At 34.7% G+C, this 25,453-nt stretch overlaps 1 protein-coding gene across 8 annotated transcripts in view; it reads right to left on the bottom strand.

The window, feature by feature from the left end:
* MAPK10 (mitogen-activated protein kinase 10) overlaps positions 1–25,453 on the bottom strand; it is a 260,366-nt gene that overhangs the window by 42,265 nt on the left and 192,648 nt on the right. For 6 of the 8 annotated variants that reach the window (XM_045571017.1, XM_036455812.2, XM_036455421.1 and 3 more), the window contains 2 exons: positions 2,819–3,001; positions 679–803 (listed from right to left, as the gene is read on the bottom strand). In XM_045571017.1, the coding sequence (XP_045426973.1) occupies positions 679–803; positions 2,819–3,001 (308 nt within the window). Of the gene's footprint in view, positions 1–678; positions 804–2,818; positions 3,002–16,372; positions 16,445–25,453 lie in introns of all 8 variants that reach the window. The other 2 variants (XM_036455909.2, XM_036455654.2) reach the window with 1 other exon arrangement.

Here is a 25,453-nt window from a genome sequence, read left to right as displayed (position 1 = left end):
GGCAAAGATGTAAGAAAGTGATTTAAGATATTAAAGGACTAGAAAATAGTTTTCTTTTTTTAAAGAAAGAAAGAAAAGATAGTTATGCTTCCAATGGGGATTTTTATGCTATATCTAGATTTAAAATGCTGAGATACATCTTATTGAGGTAGTCATTTTAGAATGAACCTGAAATAATGTCCTTATTGGAAGAATATCCAGTTTTCTCATCTAATTCAGGCAAGGTTTCACAAAGCCACCAATAGCCTGGTAGAAGCTTTATAATCTAAATGTTTTCAGTACTAAACTTTACTGAAGGCAACTTAACCGAGGAAACAGGGAAAGTAACTCATCCTCTATCACATTTTCTGCTTCTTAGTTTGCCTCAGGAAAGGTTGATAATTAAACACAAAGGAAGAGGTAACAATTTTACAAAAACAAATGCAAATATCTCATAGACAGCTAAGGTTTGTTGGACTAAATCACCATCTCTCACAGAAAATCCTGGAAAAGAAATACATTTGAAAACACAAGTAGAAGAAAACTTTTAGAGGGGGAAGTAATAGGTTTGTGACTTGGGAATTTCATGAAGGTCCTTGATGCACTCTTTGGGTTTCTAATCCTCTCACTTTTCACTGCTGAGCACCCAGCCGCTATGATCTCTCTGTGGAAGGAAAGTAAGAGAAGCTCAGGCCTTACCGCCTCCACCTCGGCCGGGTCATACCAGACGTTGATGTAGGGATGCTGTAAGGCTTCGTCCACTGATATCCTTTTGGCTGGGTCAATCACGAGCATCTTTGACAACAAGTCCCTGGCTTGGCTGGCTGAAATGACGAAGGAGAAAAGATTATTAGTAAAATTTTTATTTTGGCCAAGACATTTGTTGGAGGGAGAGGAAATTAGAAAAACAATGATTGCCTAGTGGTGTGGCTCAGTGGTTGATTGTCGACCTATGAACTAGGAGATCAGAGTTCAATTCTCAGAGCACAAACCCAGGTTGCAGGCGCAATCCTCAGTAGGGGGCATTGAGGAGGCAGCCGATTAATGATTCTCTCTCATCATTGATGTTTCTATAATATCTCTCCCTCTCCCTTCCTCTCTTAAGTCAATGAAAATATAATTCAAAAATAAAAATAGTATTTATATATATTTTTAAAAAAGAAACCAAAGATCAACTAGTACCTTCGTCCCCAAAATCAGATAACTTCACCAAGTGATTAGGGAACATAAAATGAAACAATGAAATATATTTTACCTACTAGCAGATTTGCAAAAATAAAAGATGGTGTAATGTCCAGGAACACTAAGTAATTTATCAATAGTACAATGATTGAAATTTCTTTTGAAAGCCAAATTTTTTAAACTTAAACTTCTTCTAACGCCACTTCTTCAAAATATAATCACCCAGGCCATGCTATTTTGTGGAAGAGCCACACTCAAGGAGCCAAAGAGCTCCATGTGGCTCGCGAGCTGTAATTTGCCGACCACGGATTTTAATCTATTGCCATTCAGAGAGCTGGTGGAGACAGCTGAAGGGAGAAATGCAGCTGGGTAATGTCACAGATGAAAACAGGCTCCACATTTAAGATCCGCCAGATGAAAGTCTGGAGGAAATGATAAGAGCTTGGGAAATAATAGTACCACATTTTAGTTTCCCTGTCTCATTTAAATCTATAGTAGTTACAAATTAAACCTTGAAATTAAATATGTAACTAATACATTGCTCCCCTAAATATATGGGGCTAAATTTCAAAAGTATGTGTGTGCTTTTATAGTGTATAGAATTATTTTAAATAATAATTACATTTATTATTTTTATTTCTAATCGTTATTGAGTATTTATTGTGCCAGAATTTGAGCCCCAGGCAGAAGGAAAAATCAAATTTATTTCAAAATCATGTTCTCAGAAATATCCTGTTAAAAAAAATAGAATTAGAAATTTATTTATATTATACTTTATAACTTTGCCAAATTTATTCCTTGTCTATATTCCTACTACTGAGGTATTATTAACCCAATTTTGTGAAAAAATTAAGATTTGTTACTAAAGTTCACAGCTATAGACAAAGTAGCTGAAAGAATACTTATGAATGAAAGTGTTTATATTGAATATGAAATATGTAGGTAAAACCCCATGTCACTCTAAATGAAAAAAAAAAAAAAAAAGGGCGACTAAGCATTCCCTAAAATACAATAAAACTCAGACACCTGCTTCTCTAAGATCTTACAATAAACAACTTGTGTTGAAAATATTTTTCAGGTAATAAAAAGAATTGGAACGATAATTTTGATGTATGTTACATTGGTCGTTTAGAGTTACATGACAAAATAGTTTTTTACATGAAATAATTAACCTGGACCACTGATGCACACTTCAGTATTATCCTTCTCTATGGATATCCGGACAGTTCTAAAACCCTTCATCACTTGCCCTTTGTAAGAAAGATCTTTTAACAAATACCTCTCCTGAATCAGGATATCAATCAGCACCCTTTGGAGGAATCCTAGAATGACTTGTCTTTAATTAATTTCCTACTGCATTTCCTCAACACTTACACAATCATAATTATATTCATGATCATAATTGTATTGTATTACAGTTTGGCTCCTCTTGCAATAGACACCATCATGATGGATACCTCATTATTATAAAGATTTTCTAGCCTTACCCAATACTTATTTCAAGTATAGTCAACACAATAAAATTCTAATACATTAAAACAAAAAAGAAATACCTCTCCTTAAACCCAGGTAGTTCACGTTAGAGAGTTATCTCTACCATTTGTTTGTTTAGCCCAATGCCCACATAGAGGTCCTCAAGTGCCCCTGGTGGGCTTACCTTTGAGTTTATTGTGCTCAGAATCCGCTGGGAAGAGGGAATCTGGGAAAAGCTTGGGAAAGGTGAGTCCTGCATACTTAGGCCGGTTCTCCACATAATTTCTTACTGTGGGTTGCAATTTCTTCATGAATTCTGGACATGGTGTTCCTAGTTGTTCAATTACTTTGTTCCACTGGTCAATATCTGAGAATTGAATAGTTAAGGGCAAACAAAAGTAGAGGCTACTACCTCTTGTCTTTCACTAGTTGGAAGACTAACTGCTCCTCAGAATCCTGAGCACTCATCAACACAACTAAAGTTTTAATAAGCAAAAAAAAAGGACAAAAATGTAAAATCAGAATGTAAGGCAATGGATCCTCTTAAAACTTTAAATTTACTTTGGGAACATATACACTTTTGGAGAACTAGCATTACTTAACAAAATAGGATATGGTAAGATAGATTTTGGGTTGTAAATATGAAAATATATTTAATAACACAAGAAGAATTTCTTATAGTAAGATAAACTTCTGTATAACCATGCAATTTAAAAGATAAAAAATATGACACATATTTTATCATGGAATTAGCTCAATCATTTATTTCCTAAAAATGACAAATGCACAATATTTAAATAAGATTCATTTACATGTTTCTTAAATTCCTTTTAAGATTTTTTCTTCTTTTATCAAATAAGAAATTTCATCATCTGTTAATGTTTTCTACTCATATGCATTACTTATGGGATTAATATAACTTTTATTAGATAATCCATTAGTTCCTAACAAAGGCTTAAAAAAAACTTTTCTATTTAGCAAAGTAGTCATAGTCTCATATTTTCTTGGTTGTGTCCTGTCTCCCAGAATCTTAAGAAGACATGAGGGTAAGCATAGTACGTTCAATTTAAAATAATTTATAATCCCATCCAAGTGCGTGTGTTTCAAAAGTACATTAAGCATGCAGAATTCTGCAGGAAAAATATTGTTGCTATGAAAATTAATACTCCCTAAAATTGGAGCTAGCTCTTGGACACTGAATGAGATTCTCTTTTTCATTTATTATTAGCATTTGTTATATAAGTACTTTGTGAAGGATAAATACCACTAATGAAAACTCTGAAGAACTGGAAGAGACTCATTTGAAAGAAATTCCTTTGCCATATGTCAATGAATGATAAAAGCCTTAGAAATTCTTCTTAAATCCAATACCACAGGAAGTGTTACTTTTGCATTATTTATTATTTTACAACTCTATCCGTTAATAATAAGTAAAGTCATTCATTTCTGCTAATGTAATATGCAACAGTTCAGGGAATTTACCATAATATTACTTAATTGAGGTTTGTAAACTCCTTATCCCTAGCTATTCAATACAGTTAGACTAAAGAAGATCAACAGTCCTGATAAAAAACATTAACTATATTTAACAGACATAGTATTATATATAATGCAAACAAAGTAGATAGGATATTACACAAAGATAAAATTAAGGTAATTTTCTAATCTTATATCTCCTTTGTAATCTAGCTGTAGAAAATCTAAATTATTATACAACCTCTTAGTTACTGGGATGAAAAAAGACATATAATTGTGTAATATCAAGAAATGAAGTGAAAGGGGAAAAATTGAATACTATGCATGAGAATATTGTAGTAAGTCAGAATAATTAGAAATAAAAGAGCTAAAAATGTTACAAAAGATTAAGTTAAAGTTACTCTTACACAAAAACTTACATTAGTACTATAGATAAAATTAAGCTTGAACTATTTAAACATATTGAAATAGAAAATGTTAATACTGCTAAATAAATCTCAAGGGTTTAATTTGTAAATTATGAAAAAAGGTCTATTCTCAAATACAGTTAGGTTATCAAGTCCTACCAAGCTATCATTTAATCACTGGTCAAACTTCCTTAGGATTTTACAGATGATGCCAATCTAAAAATAGAGGCAAAGAAGCTATCATGTTTTCTGTAAAAGTGTCATTAAAAAAGGTGTGATCCACTATTATATTCTAGTTACATTTAACTAGAGTTGTAGAGTTATTCAGTAAAAAAATTATTACTTTTAAAGTAGTGTTCCCCAAACTATTCCATCTTATTTTTAGAGCAAAGTTTCAAGAGAGTCAAATAGTGTGGAATTTATTAAAGCAAGAACAGTTAAAATGTTTCTTTTTACGTTACTAGAGGCCCAATGTATAAAATTCATGCAAGGGGCTCAGCCCTCGAAGCCCCAGCTTTGTCCAGAAGGTCATCAGGAAGGATGTCTGGTCTAATTAGCATATTACATTTTTATTATTATAGACTAGCGGCCCAGGGCATGAAATCCATGCACAAAGGGGGGGGGGGGGTCCTTTAGCCCGGCCTGCACCTTCTCCTATCTAGGACCCCATGGGGGATGTCCAAATACCAATTATATCAATAACCAATCCATTTTAACCAATTTTATTTTAACCAATCCATGTTTGTCACAAGCTGTTCTCTTAAAACAGCGGTTGGACAGCCCTCTTGCAATCCAGGACCTCTGGCTTCTAACTGCTCATCTGCCTGCCTGCCTGCCTGATCACCCCTAACCACCTCTACTTTCCTGCTTAATTGTCCCCTAACTGCTTCCCTGCTGGCCTGATAGCTCCTGACTGCTCACTTGCCTGCCAGCCTGATCACCCCTAACCACCTCTGCCTGCCAACCTGATCACCCCCTCACTGCTCTCTCTTGACAGCCTGATCACCCTAACCACATCTGCCCACCAGCCTCATTGTCCCCTAACTGCTCCCCTCCCAGCCTGGTTGTCCTTTAATAGCTCCCCTGCTGGACTGATCATCCCCTAACTGCTTCCTTGCCAGCCTGAACACCCCCTAACTATTCTCTCCTGCCAGCCTTATTTCCCCTAACTGCCTTCGCCTTGGCCCCTGCCACTGTTGCTTTGCCAAGAAAGACATCCAGAAGATGTCTGGTATAATTAGCATATTACCCTTTCATTAGTATAGATAATTAGAGCCTACAGAAGCACTCAATGAATTTTTCTACCTTTTTAGATAAAACACAATAATGGTCCTTGATGTAATAGTTTACAAAACATAAGGAGGCATGAATCTTTATTGTCCATAAAATAGTTGAATGTTAATACTTCAAATGTAAAGATTATATAATCATCTTTAAAAGTTTGTGTCTTTATTTTAACCAATCCATTTTAAGTTCTTTCTCCCCATACATGAAATTATATTTGTGTTAGTGCTTCTTTCCCAGATGTTCACAGGATCACAACATGATTTTCCTTTATAATAATTACAATTATTAACCAAATAGAAACCAACTATTCTTCTTTAACCACATGACTTTCCTTTATAATAATTATTATCCAAATAGAAGCCAATACTGAAAGTCATGATTCTAAGTCCAATGCTTGTTGCAAGAATTCCAGTAAGGAAAAAAGCAAGTTTGAAACTTATCTGATAGAAACTGTTTTAATTTGATCATAAAATTGATGGTATGTTTGTCACAAGCAGCTCCTTTAAAGAATGTCTCTGAAACTGCCTCTTTAGTTTGCCAGGTCAACATATTCACCTAAAACCATGGTTGGCAAATTGCAGCTCATGAGCCACATGTGGCTCTTTGGCCATTTGAGCTCTTCCACAAAATACCATGACTTAGGCAAGTCCATTTTAAAGAAGTGGCATTAGAAGAAATTTAAGTTTAAAAACTTTAGCTCTCAAAAAAATTTTCAATTGTTGTGCTGTTGATATTTGGCTCTGTTGACTAATGAGTTTGCTGACCACTGATCTAAAACAATTAATTTCTATTAATATTTTAAGTAAAAAATAAGGTGATACATGCTTTAAAAATTTTAATCATCAGATTCCCACATGGTTACATTTTTAAAAATATATATAAAATATTAACTGACTTTTGTGCTTATGTGTGAATGTTAACCTGGTAAATATTTTTTAAAGAATAGCCAAAAGTAATTTTGTGAAAGGATTTAGTTGCTTTAAAACTCGTAAGTCATTACTATCATTTTTTGTAGTTGTTAACCCTAGAATATTTTTTTCCACTGTTTTTTTAGAGAATGAGAAGGAGCAATGGAGGGGAAGAGGATAGAAAGAGAGAGAGAAACATTGATTGGTTGCCTCCCTGACATGCCCTGATGAGGGCAAGGGCTAAAACCTGCCACCCAGCTACATGTCCTTGTCCGAGAATCAAACCTGTGACCCTCTAGTGCCAGGGCCATTATTTTTTATACTGTATGCATATGGATCTGAATATTTACAGAATCAAGCCTATGGAGTTATTAAAAAATAATAAACATGTTTTGTATTTTTATTTACTATTTCAGTAAGAAATTTATCACCCTTTACATATTTATCAAAGGCATTTAATAAAAATTGAAAAATGTAATTTTATAGGAGTTATTTGACACTAAATTTCCTCATCTAATTATAAATTCACTACATAAATATAGTCATATTACAAAAAATTTGACTATAGAGTATGATGACAAGATAATGTGCAAATATTGACTATTAACTGATGTCTTCAGGAAATAATATTATAATAGATGAATAAAACAAAGTAAATATGGATTGTAAAAATGAGTTATTTTAAATACTAAATAAAATTTTTGTACATAACACTGTCCTCAAATTGTATGCCATTCTTACCTGTGATCTGACTCTGCATTTTCAAACTGGGAAGAGGCTTTGGAGATCACTTAATTTGACATCTGTGTTTTGTAATTGAAAAATATCAATATCATTTTAACACTGGTAAATAAAATGACATTAAACAAAGGTGCTTACACAAATAGTTTCTAACACTAACAGAAATATAGATTTCTATTTAAGGGAGTTGTAATGACTGATCTGTGAGACTCTCTCTAGATTATTTCCATTGCTGGGTATAATAATAATTAAAATGGAGGTTAAGAAGATACAGTCAAGTTTGTATGAGATGAACAACACATGCTATTTTGTTAGGCATATCTGATAAAACATTTATGCTTAAACATTTTAAAAAGCAGGAGAGAGCTAGCCAGTTTTGCTCAGTGGATAGAGCATTAGGGTCCCACGTTCAATTTTGGTCAAGAGCATGTACCTTGTATCTTGGTTTCATACTTTCATTCCTGATGGGGGCATATGAGAGTCAACCAATCAATGTGTTTTTCTCACTCTCTTTAAAAATTAATGAAAAATATGTCCTTGGGTGAAGACAAAAAAAAAAAAAAAAAAAAAAAAAAAAGCAGGAGATAATCTATGCACCCCATCTTAGCATTTTGATCTTCCATATTTCTTAGCCACTATCACCTTCTTATATATTTGCCTTTTATTGTAAAATTCATGATGTCAAGAATTTCATGTCATCATTATTTTCATGATGACAGTTTTGTTTACTGATATATCCCTGGGGACAAAAAGTGCCCAACACACAGTAGGTGCTCAAAAATTATTTGTTGAATAAATGGAATGTCTACTTTATATCCACTCAGATTTTTTTTATGGAGATAATTTTAAAAATAGGGAAGAGAAAATGTTTAAATTTGAGACATTCCAGGATTTGGAGATAGGATGGAATTCAAGAAATACAGTAAATCCTAAGAGAGATAAATAAAAAGAAACCCACACCTACTCACATAGTAGAGAAACATCAGAAAACCAAAGACCAAAAAAAAAAAAAAGAATTGTAAAAAAAAATGGGGGCTATCTCCAAAGATGACTGTTACACCAATAGCTAAATTCACCAGCAATATTGTAAACAAAAAGTCAGTGGAGTAATGTTTTTTTAAATGTTGAAAGAAAATAACTGTCAATCTCAAATTCTATATTCAACAAAACTATTTTTAAAGAAAAGGAACCCAATTAAAAAAAATAGAGTTTTATCATTAAAGACTACAACAATAAAAGTCTTCTAAAGCATGTACTTTAAGAAGAAAGAAAATAATCTCAAAATAAAGAACCAAACTGCAAGTAGTGGTAAGCCAAGAAAATGATAATCAAAAGGGTGAATCTAAACAATCTCTATCTATATATACAATAATATTATAATATTGTCAATGTGTTAGGCTAAAAAATAAGAACAAAAATATTAGTGTGTGCTAATATTTTTATATGCTCAAGAGAAGGATTTTTGAATGTCTTAATTAAAATAGCCACATGACCTCACTCATTTGGGGATAATAAAGAGCATTATAAACTGATGAACCAAAAGATAGATATAGAGACAATATATCAACAAGTAGACTGTCAAATTACAGCGGGGAGGGGAGGAAGATCTGGGGGAGATAATAGATCAACCGAAGGACTTTTATACATGCATATAAGTACAACCAATGGACACAAAACTCTGGGGAGGGAGGGAGGGAGGGGGGCAAAAAAAGTCAATAAAATATAAAAATAAAAATAAAAAAAATAAAAAATAAAATAGCAATTCTCCATAAATGGTACTATAGATTTAAAGCAATTTCAATATAACTACCAATAGAATTATTTTTTAGAGAAGTTGACTAGCCAATTTTAACATTTGTATGAAAGAGCAATAATTCATAAATAGCTAAGCTGAAAAATACAAAAAGGGAATTATCTCTATCTAATATAAGCCCATAGTACACATTTGTATTCATTAAGAAAGGGTAGTACTAATATAGACTCAGAGAAAAATATCAGAATAAGAGCCCAGAATATAACAGCTCTCCCCCAATATGTGAAAACTTATGATAAGGACAACCTATAGATCAATGAAGAAAGAATACTTGGTTAATAAATGGGAGTAAAATAAAATAAATGGGATCCCTCTTTCATACCATACATAAAAATTAATGACAAGTGGACTAAAGGCTTTTAAATGTAAAAAAATTAAAGTTTAAAACATTCATGGTAAAAATTACAAGACAAAACAAAGGTATCAAAGATTTCTTAAACTAGATTAAAAAATACATGAACCATAAAAAACATTACCAATTTTCAATATCACTATAAAATTAAATGGAAAATAATCTACAGGTGAGAAAATATTTGTAACCCATAAAACTGCCAAAAATTAGCTGACCAATTATATAAAGAAGACCTCATCTCTATATATAAAAAGCCAGCGACCAGAACACTGTAACAACTAGAAAGACCAGTTGCTATGATATCCATTTCAGCCAGCAAACTGGCCAGATTAGGGGGCATGGCCAGCTTGCCAACTTTCTGCAGCCCCTCCTTCCTCCCAGCTCCACCACAGATCAGCACCCCATCCCAATCAGGGGCAGGGCTGGCTGTCCAACTGCCTATGCCCCCCCCCCAAGCTGCACTGCCCACGATGGGCCCCCCTATGAGGATTGGCCCACAGCCCCTGTCCCCAGCCAAATCCACCCCTGATCACCCCCTCATACCAATAAGGGGTGGTGCTGACTGGCCAACCTCCCACAGCCCCTCCTCTGGCTGCTCACTCCTGATTGGCTACCTCCACCCCTTTTGGGGGAGGGGGTGGCCAGCCCACCACCCAGAGCCCCTTCCCACATCTGGCCCCTCCCCCAATCAGCCTCCCTCAACCTGGAGCCCACCAGCCAATCTCCCAAGACCCCTTCCCCCAATCGTCCTGGCACTGATCGGGCTTCAATTGTGGTAGGCTGGCTGGTCAACCTCCCACTGTCTCCTCTTCCCAATAGGCCTAGCCTCAATCTATCCTGATTGAGGCCAAGCCAGCTAGACCCTACCCATGCATAAATTTGTGCACAGGGCCTCTAGTAAACAATAAAATAATACAATAGAAATTTTTTTTTATAAGAGCAAAGAAATACTTTACCAAGAGAAAACATTAATCTATATAATAAAAACCTAAGCAACCTTTATTGTGGAATGACCAGAGCGACCGGTCGCTATGATGTGCACTGACCAACAGGGGGCAGACGCTCAATGCAGGAGCTGCCCCATGATGGTCAGTGTGCTCCCACAGGGGGAGTGCTGTTCAGCCAGAAGCCGGGCTCATGGCTGGTGAGTGCAACAATGGTGATGGGAGTCTCTCCTGCCTCCTCAGCAGCCCTAAGGAGCAGCAAATAAGAGTGGTAAAGAGCAGGAAGCAGGCAGGTGTTAAGGAGCAAGAGGTCCAGGACTGCAAGAGGATGCAGGCTGGGCTGAGGGACTCCACTCCCCCAGAGCACAATTTCATGCACCGAGCCTCTAGTATACAATAAACAAGAAAGTATGTTTAGCCTCCCTTGTAGTCAGGAAATATATACTAAAGCTCTACTGAAATAGTATTTTATATCCAAGAAATTGTTAACAAATTTTAAAAATAATCTGTCAATATGAAGAGTTAATAAGGTTATTAAGTAGAATTACAACTATATGTTGTACTCTGGAAATCAATTTGATATTACATAGTCAAATTAAACATATTCATACCTATAAGCCTGGCATTTATCATTTTCAAAAAAATAAAACAAAAAATGCCTTGCCCTTGTGCTCATAGAGACATATATTTATATCATCATTTTTTATAAAAACAAAACCCCCAAAAAATATAACCCAATCTATTTATAGGAGAATGGACCCAACCATAGAGTATTCATAGGCTAAACTACCATACAGAAATGAAAATAAATGAACTATTTTTAATGCATCAATATGGATAAATTTCAAAAATATGATGTTAACTTTTAAAAAAGCAAGTCACAAAATAATAATAAAATATCATTATTATTTTGTGACATATAACTAAACCACATATTAAAGATATATATGTATGTGGTAAAAATATAAGGAAAGTAAAAGAGATTATAAAAACATATTTAGAACAGTAGTGATCTCTGTGGAGAGAAGAAAGAATATGATTTATGAGATGCACATAAAAAGATTCAAAGGTATTTATTGGTAATGTTCTTTTTTTAATTTAAGTAGAAGTAAATACATGTTCATCTTATTGATCTTGTTCAAAAGTTATATATTTAATATTAATTTGCTTATATAAAAATATTTTGCAATTTTTAAAGTAAAAATATCTGCAATGAAGAAATTTATTAGATGGGATCTCTAAGGAAAATTATTTCTGATCCTTCAAGGCAGAGTTAAAAACATGCTTGAATTGAATAAAACTTAATTAATATGTACTTAAAATATATTAACTAACAAAGTAACACATAAATACATAAAATTTTTAAAAATTGCCTGTTTAAATTTTGAAAAAAATGTGTTGAATTATTTTAGGCATAAAAGATAATGAGTATAAGACCTTATCAATGCTGTAAGTGTTGCAGATGCATTAGTTTTTATATTAAGAAGATATGTAAAGTTTATAATTATAAGAACTTTTAGAAATTATTTACTTTGAGAATATCTTCATATAAGTGAAGATGTTTGATTAATAATAATGGTTCTTTATGGTGTATTATATAGATGTATAGTGTACATATTGTATATTTTAAGTTCCATTTTAAAGGTGCTATTTAATAGATTCAGATATAATTTTATTGACTCTCAGATAAGTCATTTAAAATAATAGTGAATTTTTTAAAATTCGTCTTGTTTTTTAAGAGGTCAATTTTATGATATTAGTATTCATAAACTATTTTCATGGAAAACACTGATTTAAACTTTAACATGCTTGAAATCATTAAAAGACCACCTCTTGGATTCTGAGAAGTCACTTTAAAAAATATTTCCCCTTTGCCCTTCAAGAAATTTACAAATGTATCCCCATATGACAGTTTCAGAAATAACTCAATATCAAATATCAAGTGCAGGTATTGAAAGGACATCTAATATGAACTTTAGCATTAGCAGCAGCCTAGAGCTGAGCTTATAAGAGATTTTGATACCAAAGTTCAGAAGTGATTGATTCCCAAGCAACTTCTCCCAAGAAATGGATTCTTAAAAATGTTAATTTGTATTTAATAACTTAGTTGTGAAAATCAATCCAATTTTCTTTAAAAAAAAATATATGGAAAGTAACGAAAATCAATCATTTTAATTTATAGGGGCAAATATTCATTTCACTCATCAATTATTCAACCACAAAAATTCTGAAATAGCCAAGAGAACAAAGTTAGCAGATTGAGTTTGTTTTAATCAAATGTCTAAAAGTAGCCTAAATGTAATTACTATTTCATATTTATGTCCAAAGGCCAAGCTCAAGTTTATAAATGGTTCAGAATAAAAAAAAATTAGTTTTGTATCAAGTAACATACTTCTAAATAGCATTAACATTAACATAAATGTGGTAAATTGTAGATGTTTTAAAGAAATGTATATGTAGAAAACAACTGCAAATAGAGCAAAAAAAATTAAATAATTGGTGTCATATGTAAGATTAGAAAAAGATTTTAATAAGAATGAAGTTAAAACAGTGAAGCTTTATTTTTACTAAATAAAATATTTTATGTTAAGTTTTTTAATTCAACAAAAATTAAGTAAATGCCTTTTAGTCATTTTGTAAACTGGCCCTTTAATACAAACAAAGAATGTATGTGTGAAAATATATGTGTAACCATATATGTAATTATAAACCCTCAAAGTGAATGGCTAATCATAATATGGTTAGGATACATTATATTAGTAATTAGAATTACTTCAATTATGTATTAAAAACCCATTATTATAGGCTCAATTTCAGTTTTGAATTATGATCATTTAAGAAGAGATATTATCTTTAGTATGATGAGGATATATTATTTTATTAATGACAATGACTGAGTGTAGAAAGATAGTTAACTCACTTAAAAATAAGTTATTATACACCCATATACTAATCACTCAGCAACTTCTCCCAAGAAATAGATTCTAAAAAACGTTAATTTGTATTTAATAATTCAGTTGTAAAAATCAATCAGATTTTCTTTAATAAAAACATATGGAAAGTAATGAAAATCAATCATTTTAATTTACAGGGGACAAATGTTCATTTCACATATATTTAAATACTGCAGAAACTCAGAATTTTTATTTGCTAACTAATTGCTTCCTAAGAGAGGGTGCCTTTTAATAACATAAATGATATAAATTTATTTCTTCAGATACCCTAATATATAAAAGCCCAGGGTCCGTAATGACTGAAGGCTCAAACAAACAAGACAGAAGTCAGTCTTGCAGTCTGTGCTGGTTTGCCGTAGTGACCCAGCACTAAGTGCCGCCACTGCAGGTGCAGCTACTGCAGGTGCAGCTACTCAGCATTGACTGCTGGGGGGGGGGGGGGCGCGGGCTGCAGATCAGGCCTAGAGAGAGGTCCAAAGAGAGAGGCAGGGTCTGATCTGCAGCCTCGATGGCAGCTGTTGATCAGCCCTTGCCTCTCTCTTTCTCTCCGGGCTTCACCAGCAGCCATGCCTCTTTTTCTCTCCAGGCCTCCATGAGGGCTGCTGATCAGACCCACCTCTCTGAGCAGGCCTGGAGATAGGCCCAGAAACTGGCTGGTATAGAGATCAAATAATCAGTACCAAATCTGGGTGAACTGTGAGGAGCCAATGGTTGCCTAGGAGGCTGAGCTTCTGATACTGACTGGCATAGAAACCAACCAATCAGAACCTAATCTGGGTGAACTGCAAAGGCAGAACCTAAGGTGGGTGCTGAGGAGAGGTTTTAAGGACAACATCTGTTTGATGTAAGCTGTAAGAAAGCAGTTAAATTTTTTAATGACCAGTTTGCCAGTATAGTGCATATGGCTGGCTATCAGTCCAGATATAGGCATTATGTGTTTTTGTCTGCCAGGAGCATCTCTTCCTGATAAAAAAGGCTTTTACCCCCATTTAAGCAATCCTATTCTATATAATCTATTTATATTAATAAAATAGTAATATACTAATTAGACTGGGTCAACCAGCCATCATCTGGATATCCGAGTTTCTTCTGGACAAAGCCATGGTAGTGGGGGCCAAGGAAAAGGCAGATAGGGGCAATCATGCAGGTAGAGGTAGTTAGGAGCAACCAGGCCAGCTGGGGAGGGCAGTTGGGGACAAAATCAGGCCAGCAGGAGAGAGCAGTTGGAGGCAAGATCAGACTGGCAGGGGAGGGCAGTAAGGTGCAATCAGACAGGCAGGCAGAGAGGTTAGGGGTGATCAGGCAGGCAGGCAGAGGGGTTAGGGGCAATCAGGCAGGCAGGCAGGTGAGCAGTAAGGAGCCAGCAGTTCCAGACAGGCCTGTGGGATCAGGCCTAAACTGGCAATTGGACATCCCCCAAGGGGTTCCTGATTGGAGAGGGTGCAGGCTGAGCTGAGGGAAACACGCCCCCCCCCATGCACAAATTTCATGCACTGGGCCACTAGTCTATATCCTACCTAATAAAAGAGTAATATGCAGATTGACCATAACTCCAACACACAAAATGGCCGCCCCCATGTGATCAAAAATGGCTGCCCCATGTGGACACAAGACGGCTGCCACAGGATGGCCGGCAGAGGAGGGCAGTTGGGGACGACCAGGCTTGTAGGGAGGGCAACTGTGGGTGACTAGGCCAGCAGGGGAGGACAGTTAGGGGCAACCAGGCTGGCAAGGAAGGGCGGTTAGGAGTTACCAGGCCAGTAGAGGAGGGCAGTTGGGGGTGACCAGGCTGGCAGGGGAGGACAGTTAGGGGCAATCGGGCCAGTTCAGCAGTGGCTAGGGGTTGATCAGGCTGGCAAGCAGAAGCAATTAGGGTCAATCAGGCAGGCAGGCAGTCAAGCAGTTGGGAGCCAGTAGTCCTGGATTGTGAGAGGAATATATCGGGTCTAAACAGTCAGTCAGACATCCCTTGAGGGGTCCCAGATTGAAGAGGGTGCAGGCTGGGTTGAGGGACACCAACACCCCCACCCCATGCACAAATTTCATGCACCAGGCCTCTAGTATATATATGATGACTAGCTAGTACTATGACATGCACTGACCACAAGGGTGACAGGCATTCAATGCAGTCAACTTCCCACAATCCTTCCCCCACTGGCTTGGCCCTGATCAGCCCCAATCACTGGCCAGGCTGGGGGACCTCGCCCATGCATGAATTCAGAACTGGGCCTCTAGTTTTATATAATTATTATTAATGAGGTTTTATGTATTACATTTGTTAATTACATGAAGAAAATAATAGCAGGAATTGGAGCAATCATTCCTATGAATGAAGTAAATGAGAAAAAGAACTTTAGAAGACCATCAGTTTAAAAATAAAATACACATGCATACTTTTTCAATATGTGTTAAAATAAACTTATTGTATTTGTAAATGAACATAAATCTATCTGGTTAAATGTTCTATGCCAAGTGAGTATTTCCTATGATATAGATGCATAAATCTTAAAACTAAATATTTTGTCATTTATTATCTAGCTATGAATAGAACTTGATTTTGAAAGATCTACAACAAAAATCAATAGAGAAGCATAAATCACTGTTATGAGTTTCATAGAACTGAGTTAAGACAGACCTTTTGATACCATGCTCTGTGCTTCATATTTGATACTATATTATCCACATAAGATTTTGCTAAGAGACACGGTTATTGTACCATGATGCTAGTTGGTAAATATTGACATTGGAGTCTCTGTAAGGGCAGCGAATGTATCCCATCAGCAATAGTATAATCAAACCAAAGGAAATGGATTGAAAATAACACCTACAGAGAACACTGGCTGCTAAGAAGGATACGATCAGTGCCAGGAAACAGCACTGCACCTTTTATCATTTCTCCCGTGATGCACCCTACTGACCACATGTCAACTGAAAACAAAAATGACATGGAGATAAACAAGAAGACAGGAATAGAAGAGCAAATCAATGAAGACACTTGATGGTCCATGCCACAGAGCAATGGTCCAATCTTTCACTGATTGAATTAGAGGCCAGTCTTGTGATCATTCATAATCTTTTAAAACAGCGAAAGGGGGAGAATGCCAGGGCCCCTTCTTTCATGCAATTAAAGTAACAATACCACTCAGGGATACCCAGTGCGTGATAATGTTACTTTGCAATTATAATTCAATGATGAACAGCTTCTGATTCAAAAGGTCTAATTAGCATCCATCTCCTAGAATCCTACTGATTTGTATTGTAAATTATTTGAGATTGTGTTAATATGGGAACCCTGCAAATCAGTTAATTTTTATTCTTTTGTATACTGCATTGGGGGTGGGGGCAAGGGGGGGAGGCTGCCAGCAAGTCAAAAGAAAGGATTTCTTTCACAAGACACATTTATTCATTTATAAATATGAATAAATTTCATGAGGTGATATGGTGGTTCAAGAATGAATGCATTGGAATATGCTGGCTCAGTTCCATCGAAGGAGGATATTTCTAAACAGGAGCCTTGCCTTATAAACATGGTTGCTTTGTAAGAGTAAGGAATGCTGGCTTTCAAAACAAAACAGTTCAACATGAAATAAACAACATGACAGAGAGCTGATACTTCTTCTGGAAACTGTGAATCAAAAGAAACCTAAAATTTATAAGGTGAAATTATAATGTCCTCTATTGCCAGTTATCATCCAGAACTTAAAACCAGGAAGCTCAGGCAGAGGGTACACAGGAAGGGGCAAAGTGGGGAAAGGTGAAGCAAAAAAAAAAAAAAAAATGTGAAATCTCTCTCTTTAACTGCAATTGGTTACCTACTTGCTCCTATTGAAAAGTCATAAAGAGAAAGAGGTCAGTTTTAGGAGTGGAAATAACCTAGAAGATAAAAGGGCGTTGAAGGGGGAGCAAATAGGTAAAGATAGCAGCACACTACAATTTTGCTGCACATACTCTTCAAATTTCATCTTGTAATTTGGCAGTAACCTTAAAGAATTCATGAGCCAGGCCAGCATGGCTCAGTGACTGAGCATTGATCTATGAACTAGGACAGTGATCGATCGGCAAACTGTGGCTCTCGAGACAAAGTTTGCTGCTCTGTTGACTGAGTTTGCAGAACACTGAACTAGGAGGTCAGGGTTCGATTCCCAGTCCAGGCACATGCCCAGATAGCCAGCTTGATCCCCAGTATGGGGCCTGCAGAAGGCAGCCAATCAATGACTATTTCTCATCATTGATGTTTCTCTCTTTCTCCCTCTCTCTTCCTCTCCGAAATCAATACAAATATATATATTTTAAAAATAATTCCTCAAGAGATTCTTTCTACTGTGATGAAAATCTCACTTAGATTCAAAGTTTTCAGTTTGATTTAACTCCCTAAACAGGGATCACTGCAAAGGAATGGTTACAGCTTTGAAGGTGATAAGCATACCTAAGGAAGCAAATTTGTTTTGCTTCCATTTTAGTAAAGCAAGTGACATGCAAAAATATCAGGGAAAGATAGAGCAAACAGTTGTGCACCCCTTTAATATGAATGCATTGAAACTCCAGATAGTACCTGCCTCACAAGAGGTTGGTATTGTGATAATTTTTTATTTAAAGAAAAAAGGAAAAAATTTCTGAAAAGATATTTGTTTTTTGAATTGCAAGTATTCTTATCATACTATCCAAACTGACCAGTCTGACTAAGTTGCTATTTACAGTGTATCTGTATGTTTACAATAGGTTCTGGGAAAGAGAGAGAGACAAAAAAATAGAGAGAGATAAAAACTCATTATGCAGGGATTCCCCTTGCCTTTATCTATTCAAATGTTTGGAGAAAAGTTGTTTCTGCCACAAACCTATTTGCAACTTAGAAAACATCTATTTCCACTTTTTTTTAAAATATATTTTATTGATTTTGTACAGAAAGGAAGGGAGAGAGATAGAGAGCTAGAAACATCGATGAGAGAGAGTCATCGATCAGCTGCCTCTTGCACACCCCCTACTGGGGATGTGCCCGCAACCAAGGTACATGCCCTTGACCGGAATCGAACTCGGGACCTTTCAGTCCCCAAGCCGATGCTCTATCCAAACCGGTTTCGGCTCTTTCCACTGTTTTTATGGAATGCAAAAACTCAACGTGATATCTCTGGCAAATGCTCTTTTTTTTTTTTTTCCTGGTGCAGAACCAATTCCATTGCTTTCTAACTGAAACCTTCAACAAATTACTTCATCTCGTTTAATATCAACTTCATCCTCTAAAATGCAAATAATAAATAGCATTTATGTAGAATTTTTAATAGACTTTGAAAATATTATGCCTGATAAACATATTTTCATATTGCCTGGTACATAGTAAGTCTCCATTAATGTTAGTTATCATTATCATCATGAATTAAATGTATATTGTAATTATGCATATGAAAGTCATTTATTTTATATTTATATTACATGTTTTATTTACATACCATAATTAAAAATATTTCCAATGAGGGAAACCCACCACTCATTGGATGATCCTCTCACTACTGAGAGCACTTGACAAGGCATTCCACACATTAAACCACAGTTGACTCTATGGAACTTCTCTCCATGATCTAAGCAGGAATAAATCACCCTATTCCCTCATCCAAATAATAGCCTTTAAATATGTGAATAGAATCTATGATCCCTGAACACTCCTATTCTAAAACTGGTAAATTGTATCTTTCAGACTAATAGCCATTGATTTTTCACTTCTCCCATATACCTTTAAACAACAGCATCAACAATAACAATTTACCTAAAGGAAATTTCAGTCACTATGTTGTGCTAATCTCAATTGGTTCTAGAAAGTTCTAGGCTAAATAACTGGTATTAGTAACTGTATATCTGCCAGTTCTCCTTTGTGTGACTCTGCTAGACACAGATATTCCAAAGTAAAAGGAGAACATTTTGGGAAATGTATCTTCATGTCAGAACCCAAAATAGACTTAATGAGTCATGAGATTTTGCATAAAAATTATGCACAGATATAAACTCTATATCTGAACTACTGGTGAATATACATTCTATCCCATTTTCTGTATTTTAATGTATCTTTTCTAGGTGGTAATACCCTGGAAACTTTTCTAATTTCCATTTAACTTTGCTCACTATTCATTATTCCTATCCATGCTTATGACACCCACATGCTAAGCCTTGTGCCTGGAAATGCTGCACTCTATTATTATGAATTACAAAAGTGGAGTATGTGCATATGAGTTTATATGAATTTTCATTTACTCAAGACAGGTGTATTTTTCAAAATAAAGCCATGGAACCAAATTTCATGTTTATCAAGGTGACTGGAGTATTTTACAAACTTTTCAAGATATTCCAGTGAATATCTTGAAAAGTTTAGGAGAAATTGTGAAAACCTTAAGAAAAATTAGCAAATCCAATCATGCTTAGGAACTGAATTTGGGTCTCCATGAGAGTCTTGTACAGTAATGCTACCCAGCTAGAACTCTGGTTGCTCTTATTATTCTGATTCATTACATTCCCTCTCCCATCATCTGTTTCCCAAGGGCAGAAAGCAGAGTCATTTGCAACTCGAACACTTATAAGCTGACTCACTTTCCTTAAAATGAATTTTAGTAAATTTTGGTGCTAACAAAATATGATAATTAATTTTCCAAGTAATAAAAATATCAGATGTCATGTCATTTGTTAGGCATTAAATTATTCCATGTTATCTTTTTTTCTACTTTTACCCAAGATAATAGAAATAATATAATGTAGGCCCTGGCAGTTTAAATCTAAATTTAAAAAGCAATGTATTGCTGCTTCTGCACTTTGTGTAATGACTTGGGTTGTTACAGCAAAATATTTTTTGGATTACGTAAGCTTCAGCATCCTGACAAATGTTTCCATGGCTCTGGTAACACGATTTTTAAACCACACTGCTTTCCCCCTTAACATAATTATACCTTCATTTGGCATAGGATTCAGACAATGTACTTTGATACATTTTCTTGGATACCTCGAAGTACAATAGCAAAATTTAATATGGTTTTCTAAAACAAGAACACTATTTCTTTGAAACACTTATGTTTCAAAAGTTAAAAATTCATCTAGATATTTACCAAAAGCACATTGTTTTAAACTTTGATGCAAAATGGAATTATAAAAAACTACTTTATGCATAAATAAATTTAGAAGGTCCATATTTTGCACATGTGAATTTAAGTAAGAAAAAGAAACAATATCCATGAGGCACAACATAAATATTCTAATGACAGGAAATCAAAGGAAGATTTTATCCTTCAATCAATATGTTTGACTTGCTTTTCTTTCTTTATAACTTATATGGCATCATATTGTTAATTTTAAAATCATTTATAGTTTTACTTGCTTTTTTACAAAACAGAAATATCCATGGAAACTTATAATAAAGGAGGAACTTACAATAAAAAAGAAAGCTTTAAGTTTATAATTATATTATAAATGAATTTATAGATTAATGAACTTACAAAATATGCTGCCATAAAACACTTAAATAATGTTTTTATTGCATCACATTTTTTAAAAAAAAATTCATATTTGAAAATCCATGTAATTCTGAGGTGTATATAGTAATTTAAAGAAATCCTAATGGTGAAAAGATATTTTACTTTAAACATTTTATGTTCTGATCAACAAAGAGTAAAGCTGGCCCTGGCTATCTCACATTATCAACAAATTAAACACCTGTTCCTTCAGATCCAAGTGTGTCCTCACTTCATTTCGTACATTAACCTGCAAAAGTGCCTCAGTAAATGGTAATTAATTCATTCTTTTTCTTTTCCTGTTCTATGATTCACGGGTATTTGGTTTCTCATCATTTGAGAGAATTACTTTTTACTCTAAGTGGCCTTTTAGTTATTTTCATTTCTATGGCTTATCTAATTCAATTTAAAGGTCATTTGGGCTAGAGTTTCCCCCAAAGGATTTTATACTATAAAAATTGGAGTTACTGCTGAGACTGGTTTGGCTCAATGGATAGAGCGTTGGCTTGGGGACTGAAGGGTCCCGGGTTCGATTCCGGTCAAGGGCATGTACCTTGGTTGCGGGCATATCCCCAGTAGGGGGTGTGCAAGAAGCAGCTGATTGATGACTCTCTCTCATTGATGTTTCTAGCTCTCTATCTCTCTCCCTTCCTCTCTGTACAAAATCAATAAAATATATATTTTTTTAAATTGGAGTTACTTATATTTGAAGGTATTTGCAGATATGAGTATGTTTGTAAATATCTACTGTTTTATATGTATCAAATGATTCATCACCACAATCCTGTAATTTAGGCAAAGAAGGTATTTTACAAAGTAAATTGACATGTAGGAGGTAAGTCACAGGACTAAAGTGAATAGGACCAGAAGCCATTCTTATAGCCCACATGAGCTCAAGACTTAGTTGAGGGCTGAAGGGAAGAGTCCCATAGCGGGTATCATCATTCATGACCTCTGACCTAAGGACCAAATGGAGCAAGGGCAACTTAAATGGAATGTTACAGAAATGACTAAGGGATGCATTTCATTATTTGCAGGCCCCCCTCAATGTCTCACTTCATTTTAAAAAATAACTCAATATCATTTCTATAGAACTTAGATAGATATAAACATACACTATGCTTTTAAATCTTTCTACAAACATATTTCCAGGAGACAGAGAATGTCTGGGGCCCTACTAGAGCTTTGTGCCTGATAGCACATAATGTTTCCTGTTCAAGGCCTTAAAGTAGGGGTGTCGAACTCAATCAGAGAAGGGGCCAAAATCTAAAATCCAGCCTAAATCGCGGGCCGAATGGTTTACTGAACAGTCATAAACTGTCATTGTGATGGAAACACAGCGGAGTGCAGTGATGACAGCGCGGTGCGGGCCACATTGCAAGGCCTGGCGGGACGGATTTGGCCCGCGGGCCTTGTGTTTGACACGTGTGTCTTAAAGGGTGCAGATCCAGCTCTTCAGCTTCTTGCCTTTGTTCCACCCCAGAAGTCGGTTCTCTGTGTCACTTTCTGCCTCTTTTGCTGTAGAGCTCTCAAATCTCCTTTTGTGACCATTATGCCTTCTCCTGCCCTCTAGTGGACTCTGGTCCTCTCTAACCACATTGGAGAAGAGATTTTCTCTTATAACTAAGTACTTCCATCTTTTCAGATCCCTCAAAATCCCTAGTTTCCATTCTAGTGATTCCTGTCTCACTCAGATTTTCTCTAACTAATAATAAAAGAAAAGAATAGTAAACATGTTATTGGTGAAAATATATTATTTTCAACAAATACAGAGAAATAATGAATAAATAATCTTTATGTTCATTATTATATGCAATTTGCTTATGAATGTGAAAGAATGACTACTGGGTTTTTACCTCCCAACTTTATTTAAAGTCAAAATTATATATTGTTTGAGATAACCCTGTATTATCTTTTTATTGAGGAATAGATTGGAACTATAGGAATGTATTAGTTGCAAATTTTTAGGAAGTAAGCAGTTATTTCAAGGAGATAAAAGGATTAAGAGCATCTATCTATGCTATCTGTAGATAATCATCCACAATCTTCAATTTTTGTTTAGTTTATTTTGATTATTCCTAATTTTCATGTTTGAGCTTAGAAAAGATATGACAGTCAATTACTTTGAGAGTGTTTTCTTTATTTCTTCAAATATATTTTAAAAAACCATCTACCAGTTTCCTAACAACTTGGCTCCTTGGCAAGGTTATAGGTATATATCTTTTCATTCTAACTGAAATTTCTCATATTTTCAGACAGAAAAGCAAGAGGTGGTGTTTTAGCAGCTCAGCTATGAGCATTAATCAAAGATAATATATTTGAGGTCTAAGGATGGTGTACCTGTCTTTAATATCACCCAGGTCCAGAAAACTGGCCAAGGAACATTATAAGTCTTGCTAAAAGAAGGTGCTACCATGTGAAGTAGGATTGAGGGAAAATAAAGTAGAATATCTAAAAGAAGCAGGCTTAAGGAAAGAAATCATGAAAAGTATACTGGTATTACACAAGCCTTCAGTAATAAAGAAAATGGCAAGCCCTGGTTTGTGTGTGAAGTACAATAGATGAAAGGAGTAAGTGACTAGTCCTAAAACAAAACAAAACAAAACATCATCAAACTGCTTTATTGTGAGTTCTTATTAAAAGAAACAAAATCTGCCAAAACCGGTTTGGCTCAATGGATAGAGCGTTGGCTTGGGGACTGAAGGGTCCCGGGTTCGATTCCAGTCAAGGGGATGTACCTTGGTTGCGGGCATATCCCCAGTAGGGGGTGTGCAAGAGGCAGCTGATCGATGACTCTCTCTCATCGATGTTTCTGACTCTGTATCTCTCTCCCTTCCTCTCTGTATAAAATCAATAAAATATATTTAAAATAAATAAATAAAAATAAATAAAAGAAACAAAATCTGAATGAAATGTGAAGTCACTCATACTTCATGTGATATTTGGATTATGTAAAGAAAATAATTGACCCGGCATAGCTACTGCTCTCTGGCTTGAATTCAGCATGGGCCTCAGACTTTTGGCTAATACTATCAATACATATTATGTCAACATACATGTATGAAATATAATAGGTTTTAATCATAGTATTATAGTAAAAATCAAGTGTGTAATAGTATACATTTGTATAAATTAAGTATACAATAAATATTAAGTATTTTATTTACTTTGGATATTAAAAAATTATCAACCTATTAAATTGCAAAAGCAAATATGTATATTTATTTGTTCATTTAGCCAACCCTTTAATTTAGTAATAAAAAATCTATCATGTGATATCATCTGAGTCATATTTCAATAGTTAAGAAACCTATAAAATATTTCTCAAATATAGCCAGTTTCAATGTAGGAAAATAGCTAACACTGTAGGCATAAATAATAATTTCAAAAGATTTCTCAATTTGTCAAAGGTTGCTTAAGGTTCAGATTAGAAAAATTAGTATTAAGAAGTTTTATGGAGAGAGAGGAATAATGTTGGATGTTGATAGGGGAAGATAAAGTATTATCAAACACTTTTTAGCCTCAGAGAAACTGAATAATTCTAAGTGAAAGTTAAGAAAACCTATAACCTTTTTATTTTTAAGTCTCTGAAGAACCATGGAAGTAAACAAGGTATCAATTATCATATACCAATCTTTTATATTCCTTCCAGTACATGCTAGAATCATTTAAATGCTAAAATATTGGTATGATTCTTCTGATACATAGTCTCCATCAGCCCCTCAACTTGTGTCTGACAATCATTGTTTAGTAAAATTAATTCAATTCTCTGACATCTCGATTCTTGGTAGAAAACTGTAGTCATAAAATTATAATAATTTTATGTAAACATTAATGAAACAATTCCACTAAAAAAAAAAAGATTATGTGTACCTCATTGTTTAATTGAGATTTCTATGGTTTAGTTCCTTTTAAAACTGTGGCAATGACTTGCAATGTTAAATTATAACTTTAATTACAGGCAAAATAAACTAAGGATTTAAATCCAAATTAATACATTTTCAATAAGATGCAGTTCTAACTCATTTTAATCTCAAAATTATTTACCCATATTTAAGTAGAATTTAACTTAAGCAAAATGGCTTCCACTATAAATGTCTTTATGTAACTTTCTTGTTTACTATTAGGTCCTCATATAGGCTCATGATCAAAAATGGCAGGAGACTATCAAAGACCACTCTCCATAATCATCACATGAGATGAAGGAATTCAGAATGCAAGCCCTTATCACAATCTACATTTTGTGTAGTAGGATGTATTCAATTTCTAGGATCAAACTTATTAAGGATATCTATTTTATACATTGATTTTTGCGCAATTTACTTTCAGTTACAAACATTTTTTTTTCTGAAATATAAACTAAAATAAAAGGGGGGAATAAAAAAGTCCAAGAGAAGAATTTTTGGAAGAATAAAGAATTATTAATATGGTACTATTATCTTTTGCCTGCTTG

This window comes from Pipistrellus kuhlii, unplaced genomic scaffold, assembly GCF_014108245.1.
Source record: "Pipistrellus kuhlii isolate mPipKuh1 unplaced genomic scaffold, mPipKuh1.p scaffold_m20_p_1, whole genome shotgun sequence".
In the NCBI taxonomy this organism is placed as follows: domain Eukaryota; kingdom Metazoa; phylum Chordata; class Mammalia; order Chiroptera; family Vespertilionidae; genus Pipistrellus; species Pipistrellus kuhlii.
The sequence above is the reverse complement of the archived record's forward strand: the minus strand, read 5'-3'. Positions and strand labels throughout refer to the sequence as shown.